The sequence below is a fragment of the Oncorhynchus clarkii genome, chromosome 5 (genome assembly GCF_045791955.1).
Source record: "Oncorhynchus clarkii lewisi isolate Uvic-CL-2024 chromosome 5, UVic_Ocla_1.0, whole genome shotgun sequence".
NCBI classification, from domain to species: Eukaryota; Metazoa; Chordata; class Actinopteri; order Salmoniformes; family Salmonidae; genus Oncorhynchus; species Oncorhynchus clarkii.
The window spans coordinates 91,734,592-91,743,431 of NC_092151.1; the positions used below are offsets into that span (position 1 = coordinate 91,734,592).

Consider the following 8,840-nt stretch of genomic DNA (forward strand, 5'->3'; position numbering starts at 1 on the left):
CATATTAGTACTAGATTTGCAGTGTTTTTTTTTTTTTGCCTTCTTATTTTACCAGAGGCACTTCGTTAAAAAACCAGCTCGATGATTATTACCGACCAACGTGTTAGCATTTCACATGAGAAAAAAAAAAATCACGTTGTGTTACGTTTGGAAAAGCTAGGAAGCACTTCATTTTTACACGTAGGCCCACTACTAATTAGTTACGAATGCATGAAAAGTGAAAATGTATTTAAAATGTGTTTTATTTCTTCCTTGCAGGTCATCGGCAGTGAGGACAGGTTGAAATGCAGTGTGTGCAATGCAAAGGAAAGTGTCTGTGTTTATTTCAGTGTTACAGTATGTGTGTTAGTAGATAAATAAGTTAGGGTGTGCATGTGTGTGTCTGTGCACACAAGTACATCTGGGTGTGGAGGTGTGTATGGGTTGTGTATGGGTGTGGATTGGTGTGGAGGTGTGTATGGGTTGTGTATGGGTGTGTATGGGTTGTGTATGGGTGTGGAGGGGTGTGGAGGGGTGTGTAGGGGTGTGGATGGGTGTGGAGGTGTGTATGGGTTGTGTATGGGTGTGTATGGGTTGTGTATGGGTGTGGAGGGGTGTGTAGGGGTGTGGATGGGTGTGGATAGGTGTGGAGGGGTGTGTATGGGTTGTGTATGGGTGTGGAGGAGTGTGTATGGGTTGTGTATGTGTGTGGAGGGGTGTGGATGGGTGTGGAGGGGTGTGGGGGGGTGTAGAGGGGTGTGGAGGGGTGTGGATGGGTGTAGAGGGGTGTGCATGGGTGTAGAGGGGTGTGGAGGGGTGTGGAGGGGTGTGGAGCGGTGTGGATGGGTGTGGAGAGGTGTGATGGGTGTGGATGGGTGTGGAGGGGTGTGGAGGGGTGTGGATGGGTGTGGAGAGGCGTGATGGGTGTGGAGGGGTGTGGAGGGGTGTGGATGGGTGTGGAGGGATGTGGAGGGGTGTGGAGGGGTGTGGATGGGTGTGGAGGGATGTGGAGGGATGTGGAGGGGTGTGGAGGGGTGTGGATGGGTGTGGAGGGGTGTGGAGGGGTGTGGAGGGGTGTGGAGGGGTGTGGATTGCTGTGGAGGGGTGTGGAGGGGTGTGGAGGGGTGTGGATGGGTGTGGAGGGGTTTGGAGGGGTGTGGATGGGTGTGGAGAGCTGTGATGGGTGTGGAGGGATGTGGAGGGGTGTGGATGGGTGTGGAGGGGTGTGGAGGGGTGTGGAGGGATGTGGATGGGTGTGGAGGGGTGTGAAGGGATGTGGATGGGTGTGGATGGGTGTAGCGGGGTGTGTATGGGTGTGGAGGGGTGTGGAGGGATGTGGATGGGTGTGGAGGGGTGTGGAGGGGTGTGGATGGGTGTGGAGGGGTGTGGAGGGGTGTGGAGGGATGTGGATGGGTGTGGAGGGGTGTGAAGGGATGTGGATGGGTGTGGATGGGTGTAGCGGGGTGTGTATGGGTGTGGAGGGGTGTGGAGGGATGTGGATGGGTGTGGAGGGGTGTGGAGGGGTGTGGATGGGTGTGGATGGGTGTGGAGGGATGTGGATGGGTGTGGAGGGGTGTGGAGGGGTGTGGATGGGTGTGGAGGGGTGTGGAGGGGTGTGGATGGGTGTGGATGGGTGTGGAGGGGTGTGGAGGGGTGTGGATGGGTGTGGAGGGGTGTGTTTATAACTGTGGCTTAATTTCCTGATTTAGTGAACACATTGAGATGATTGAAATTGAGATGGTTTTGATTGAAAGCATCACAATCCCATCGCTCCATAGGATCTACTTTCAAATATGTAATGACATCACTCTGGGAGAGAGAGAGAGAATCTACCAATAAACATCTGCAACTAATGGCCAATCAGCTCTTTGTTTCACTCACTCACTCACTCACTCACTCACTCACTCACTCACTCACTCTTCTGACTTAGCCGATTTGTGAGGAGCACCGTGTTGGTTATGAGCAGTAAAGCTGTGTTTTTATTCCTAATAATGTGCCAGATCTCTCACTGTGGAAACATTATAATATGACGATATTTGACACAGGATGCAGTGTGGAAGACATGTAATGTCCAAATCCGTATTCATTTCATAGGCCCAAATTTATCAAGCTTTTTTTTTTGAGGTACATCTCCGATGCAAATTCTTTGTCGACATTTCGCGGGTACTGCATGAGTTCATTTGGTGAGGCTGATATGGCATCACAGTCAGGGTCGCACGCTCACTAAGGTGGGCACCGCACAAACAGTCTCTAGATTAGGACGCCGGGCCTGTCATTGATGCTCTGTATGTATTCATGCCAGCACAGTGGGTCAACATGACAAACTGTTTTATTCAGTGTTAGTCCTTCTTTACCTCACCTCGCAAACATCTTTATTTTTGCAGTTTCACAGAAAGAATATATAGGAACCACAGATTTAGGTTTATTGGGGGTTTAGAAACAGAATATCTTGAAAAGAGGGATTTGAGTGATGAAATCAACAATATATTAAAAAACGAACACAAGGAAGTTATTTGATTTAGATATTCACACACACACACACACACACACACACACACACACATACACACGTATGAGTACCCGGTGAGTATAGTATGAGAACCCGGGGAGTATCATATGAGAACCCGGGGAGTATCGTATGAGAACCCGGGGAGTATCGTATGAGAACCCGGGGAGTATCGTATGAGAACCCGGGGAGTATCATAGGAGAACCCGGGGAGTATTGTGTGAGAACCCGGGGAGTATCGTATGAGAACCCGGGGAGTATCGTATGAGAACCCGGGGAGTATCATAGGAGAACCCGGGGAGTATTGTGTGAGAACCCGGGGAGTATCATAGGAGAACCCGGGGAGTATTGTGTGAGAACCCGGGGAGCATTGTGTGAGAACCCAGGGAACATTGTGTGAGAACCCGGGAGTATAATGTGACAACCCGGGGAGTATCGTGTGAGGACCCGGGCAGTATCGTGTGACGACCCAGGAATTATCGTGTGAAAACCCGGAGAGTATCGTGTGAGAACCCGGAGAGTATCGTGTGAGAACCCGGAGAGTATCGTGTGAGAACCCGGGGAGTATCATAGGAGAACCCGGGGAGTATTGTGTGAGAACCCGGGGAGTATCGTATGAGAACCCGGGGAGTATCGTATGAGAACCCGGGGAGTATCATAGGAGAACCCGGGGAGTATTGTGTGAGAACCCGGGGAGTATTGTATGAGACCCCGGAGATATTTGTGTGAGAACCCAGGAAGTACCGTGTGAGAACCCGGAAATATTGTTTGAGAACCCGGGGATTATTGTGTGAGAACCCGTGGGGTATCATGAGACATCCTGGGGATTATCATTAGGAAGCCTGGTATCATCATGTGAGAACCCGGATATCATCGTGTGAGAACCCGGGGAGCATCGTGTGAGAACCCGGGGAGCATTGTGTGAGAACCCAGGGAACATCGTGTGAGAACCCGGGAGTATAGTGTGACAACCCGGGGAGTATCGTGTGAGGACCCGGGCAGTATCGTGTGACGACCCAGGAATTATCGTGTGAAAACCCGGAGAGTATCGTGTGAGAACCCGGAGAGTATCGTGTGAGAACCCGGAGAGTATCGTGTGAGAACCCTGGGAGTATCGTGTGAGAACCCGGGGAGTATCGTGTGAGAACCCGGGGAGTATCGTGTGAGAACCCGGAGAGTATCGTGTGAGAACCCCGGGAGTATCGTGTGAGAACCCGGGGAGCATCGTGTGAGAACCCGGGGAGTATCGTGTGAGAACCCGGGGAGTATCGTGTGAGAACCCGGGGAGTATCGTGTGAGAACCCGGGGAGTATCGTGTGAGGACCCGGGGAGTATCGTGTGAGAACCCGGGGAGTATCGTGTGATGGGCTGTCCGAGGAGGGAGATATCACTCGACACGTCCCGGGTTTGAGGGCCTTATTGCTTTCATAAAATGTTTGCCAACATATATATTTTTAAATAAACAATTAACTACATGCTTTCATTAAAAACATTATTTGAATGTGTAAATGTATTTTACTTCATCCATCCACCACACGATATAGTCCGGAGAAAAGCCAGTTGTTAGTTCTAAGGTTCTTGCTAACCAAACAGGTTGGTAATTAATTACATTCTCATGTTTTGATCCAGTCCTTCATTCAATTCATTCTATTCCTTCCACGTTGCTATGCTAAACAAATCATTGGCATGTAGCTAGCGAGCGATGTTCAATAATGGCGAGAGATAAGAAGTTCAATAAATAATGATTTAATAAATAGTTGTTTTAAAGCGACAACCCGGCTTTATGCCATATCTTGTCATCCTTCATCTTGCTAATTCCTTTCTGTGTTCTGAGTGACAGACATACTGTATGTAACCAATAAACTAAATGTAATTATACTGTAAATACATGATTTTATAAGTGGATACGTTTTAGGACATGCGTTGTGAGAAAGACATTTCATGACCCCATTCATTCTTTTCAATATCATGTTAAGTTAATGCCAAACTCGATGTTTATAGGGCAGCATCTACAGTCTCATGCCTGCTTGTTGTAAGTCAGTTCTGTGTTTGTGAAGGCTCCAAGAGTCTCCATAATGAGTTCCAGCCGCTCCCACCTGACCATTGTAACCTGTCCCAAATGGCACTCTATTCCCTATAGAGTCACTACCTATGACCAACACATTGTAACCTGTCCCAAATGGCACTCTATTCCCTTTAGAGTCACTACCTATGACCAACACATTGTAACCTGTCCCAAATGGCACTCTATTCCCTATAGAGTCACTACCTATGACCAACACATTGTAACCTGTCCCAAATGGCACTCTATTCCCTATAGAGTCACTACCTATGACCAACACATTGTAACCTGTCCAAAATGGTACTATATTCCCTTTAGAGTCACTACCTATGACCAACACATTTTAACCTGTCCCAAATGGCACTCTATTCCCTATAGAGTCACTACCTATGACCAACCCATAGTAATGCCTCCCAATGCCTTTAAATAGGACTCATTTTCAGCTATAGTGTTTGGCCTGAGGCGAGAGGAGGGAGGTTGCCAATGCTGAGAAAACTATTTTCGGGGGGGTATCTCTCCTTCCTCCTCTGCTTCTCATTTACCTGAGATTTGAACGCCTTCCTCTGTCGATCGTTGTTGCTCCAGGAATTTCAAACTCCTGTTTTGTTTACCCCCATCATACACACCACGTCGTTCTGTTAGTGCCTGTCACACTGTACCACTGGCAAGACATATTCATGCTTGAAAGACATCCCTTTGAGTTACCAAACAGAGGAGAGAGGCAGTATCTTGTGTAGTGATGGGTATAGCACATGGCAGTATTTTCATTTAGAGAATGACAAGCATTTTTTTAAAGGCCTCCTCTTTATTGATATTCACTCTGATTTAAGTTATCAATATAATAACATTTTAATGTCTGTGTGATAGTAGCCATTTAAAATGTCCTCTCAGAGGGATGTTAATGCAGATCAGCCGTGGCTATGATGATAATGATAATAATTGTGTCCTAAGCTGTTATCACTCTGCAATACATTAACATTGCTTCTCTCTCTCGCGCGCTCTAGCTCTCTCTCCAATTAAGAACCTATAACCATTAACATAACTACAGCTTTGAAAAACTCCCCGCATTCTCCTAATGCAGTATCCCCTTTCAGCTGGCCATTAATTTCACTGCAGTTTCCCCTTTCAGCTGGCCATTTATTTCACTGCAGTTTCCCCTTTCAGCTGGCCATTTATTTCACTGCAGTTTCCCCTTTCAGCTGGCCATTTATTTCACTGCAGTTTCCCCTTTCAGCTGGCCATTTATTTCACTGCAGTTTCCCCTTTCAGCTGGCCATTTATTTCACTGCAGTTTCTCCTTTCAGCTGGCCATTTATTTCACTGCAGTTTCCTCTTTCAGCTGGCCATTTATTTCACTGCAGTTTCAGCTGGCCATTTATTTCACTGCAGTTTCTCCTTTCAGCTGGCCATTTATTTCACTGCAGTTTCTCCTTTCAGCTGGCCATTTATTTCACTGCAGTTTCCCCTTTCAGCTGGCCATTTATTTCACTGCAGTTTCTCCTTTCAGCTGGCCATTTATTTCACTGCAGTTTCCCCTTTCAGCTGGCCATTTATTTCACTGCAGTTCCCTATTTCAGTTGGACATTTGTTTCACTGCATTTTGTTGATGCTAGTTCTTGTTCCAGTTGGTTGGTTTTTTATCTTATTTTTCCCGAAGCCGGGTCTCAAATGTGGGCCATTTGTGTGAGTTATGCTAATTTGTTAGGGCAACGAATGCATTAATTTCATTAGCAAATGGCCTCAAAGCTATTACCATAATTAACAGAGTAGGTGTGTCACAAACAATCATGTTAAAATTTGCGAGTTAATTATTAAGATTTTGTTCTGAGGGACCTAGATTTGACATGAGTCGCCGAGGGAAAGACGAGGAGAGGGGGAAGAAGTGAACGGATTCCAGTAGGCTAAGGTGGAGGGAACGAGGGAGGAGTGGTGGTGATGGTAGTGAGGAGGGAACGAGGGAGGAATGGTGATGGTGATGGTAGTGAGGAGGGAGCAAGGGAGGGGTGGTGGTGATGGTAGTGAGGAGGGAACGAGGGAGGAATGGTGATGATGAGGGTAGAGAGGAGGGAACAAGGGAGGGGTGGTGGTGATGGTAGTGAGGAGGGAACGAGGGAGGAATGGTGATGATGAGGGTAGAGAGGAGGGAACAAGGGAGGGGTGGTGGTGATGGTAGAGAGGAGGGAATGAGGGAGGAATGGTGGTGATGGTAGAGAGGAGGGAATGAGGGAGGTGGGGTAGTGATGGTAGTGAGGAGGGAACAAGGGAGGGATGGTGGTGATGGTAGTGAGGAGAGAACGAGGGAGGAATGGTGATGGTGAGGGTAGAGAGGAGGGAACAAGGAAGGGGTGGTGGTGATGGTAGAGAGGAGGGAATGAGGGAGGAATGGTGGTGATGGTAGAGAGGAGGGAACGAGGGAGGGGGTGGTGATGGTTGTGAGGAGGGAACGAGGGAGGGCTGGTGGTGATGGTAGAGAGGAGGGAACGAGGGAGGGGGTGGTGATGGTAGTGAGGAGGGAATGAGGGAAGGGGGTAGTGATGGTAGTGAGGAGGGAATGAGGGAAAGGGGGTAGTGATGGTAGTGAGGAGGGAATGAGGGAGGGGGGTGGTGATGGTAGCGAGGATGGAACGAGGGAGGGGTGGTGGTGATGGTAGAGAGGAGGGAACGAGGGAGGGGGTGGTGATGGTAGTGAGGAGGGAATGAGGGAGGGCTGGGTGATGGTAGCGAGGAGGGAAGGAGGGAGGAGGGGGGTGATGGTAGTGAGGAGGGAACGAGGGAGGAATGGTGGTGATGGTAGTGAGGAGGGAACTAGGGAGGAATGGCGGTGATAATAGTGAGGGGGGAACGAGGGAGGTGATGGTAGAGAGGAGGGAGGAATGGTGGTGATGGTAGTGAGAAGGGAACGAAGGAGGGGGGTTGGTGATGGTAGTGAGGAGGAAACGAGGGAGGGGTGGCATAACATACACTACTATACCCTAACATACACTACTATACCCTAACATACACTACTATACCCTAACATACACTACTATATCATAACATACACCACTATACCCTAACATACACAACTACACCCTAACATACACTACTATACCCTAACATACACTACTATACCCTAACATACACTACTATACCATAACACACACTACTATACCATAACATACACTACTATACCCTAACATACACTACTATACCCTAACATACACTACTATACCATAACATACACTACTATACCCTAACGTTCCTGCAGACTCCTTAGTGGTACCACTGGTACTACTGGTAGTACTGAAACTACTGGTCGTACTGGTACTACTGATACTACTGGTACTACTGGTACTACTGATACAGCTGGTACTACTGGTACTACTGGTACTACTGATACTACTGGTACAGCTGGTACTACTGATACTAATGGTAATACTTTTACAGCTGGTACTACTGGTACAGCTGGTACTACTGATACTAATGGTACAGCTGGACCTACTGGTACTACTGATACTACTGGTACAGTTGGACCTACTGGTACTACTGATACTACTGGTACAGCTGGTACTACTGGTACAGCTGGAACTACTGGTACTACTGATACTAATGGTACAACTGGTACTACTGATACTACTGGTACTACTGATACAGCTGGTACTACTGATACTACTGGTACTACTGATACTACTGGTTCTACTGGTACTACTGATACAGCTGGTACTACTGATACTACTGGTACAGCTGATACTACTGGTGCAGCTGGTACTACTGGTACTACTGGTACTACTGATACTACTGGTACATCTGGTACTACTGGTACTACTGGTACAGCTGGTACTACTGGTACTACTGGTACAGCTGGTACTACTGGTACCACTTGTACTACTGGTACTACTGGTACCACTTGTACTACTGATACTACTGGTACCACTTGTATTACTGATACTACTGGTACCACTTGTACTACTGATACTACTGGTACAGCTGGTACTACTGATACAGCTGGTACTACTGGTACTACTGATACTACTGGTACTACTGGTACTACTGGTACAGCTGGTACTACTGATACAGCTGGTACTACTGGTACTACTGATACTACTGGTACTACTGGTACTACTGGTACAGCTGGTACTACTGGTACTACTGGTACTACTGGTACTGCTGGTACTACTGGTACCACTTGTACTACTGATACTACTGGTACAGCTGGTACTACTGGTACTACTGATACTACTGGTACTACTGGTACTACTGATACTACTGGTACAGCTGGAACTACTGGTGCAGCTGATGATACTGGTACAGCTG

The 8,840-nt window shown here is 47.7% G+C and overlaps 1 protein-coding gene across 1 annotated transcript in view; it reads right to left on the reverse strand.

Annotated features, from left to right (window-relative positions):
* Window positions 1-361: 361 nt before the first annotated feature.
* Window positions 362-8,840, reverse strand: part of LOC139409798 (uncharacterized) — a 25,618-nt gene continuing 17,139 nt past the window's right edge. The window contains exons 2-3 of the mRNA XM_071155174.1: window positions 3,349-3,853; window positions 362-1,679 (exon numbers count right to left, since the gene is read on the reverse strand). Of these exons, the coding sequence (XP_071011275.1) occupies window positions 362-1,679; window positions 3,349-3,853 (1,823 nt within the window). The remainder of the gene's footprint in view (window positions 1,680-3,348; window positions 3,854-8,840) is intronic.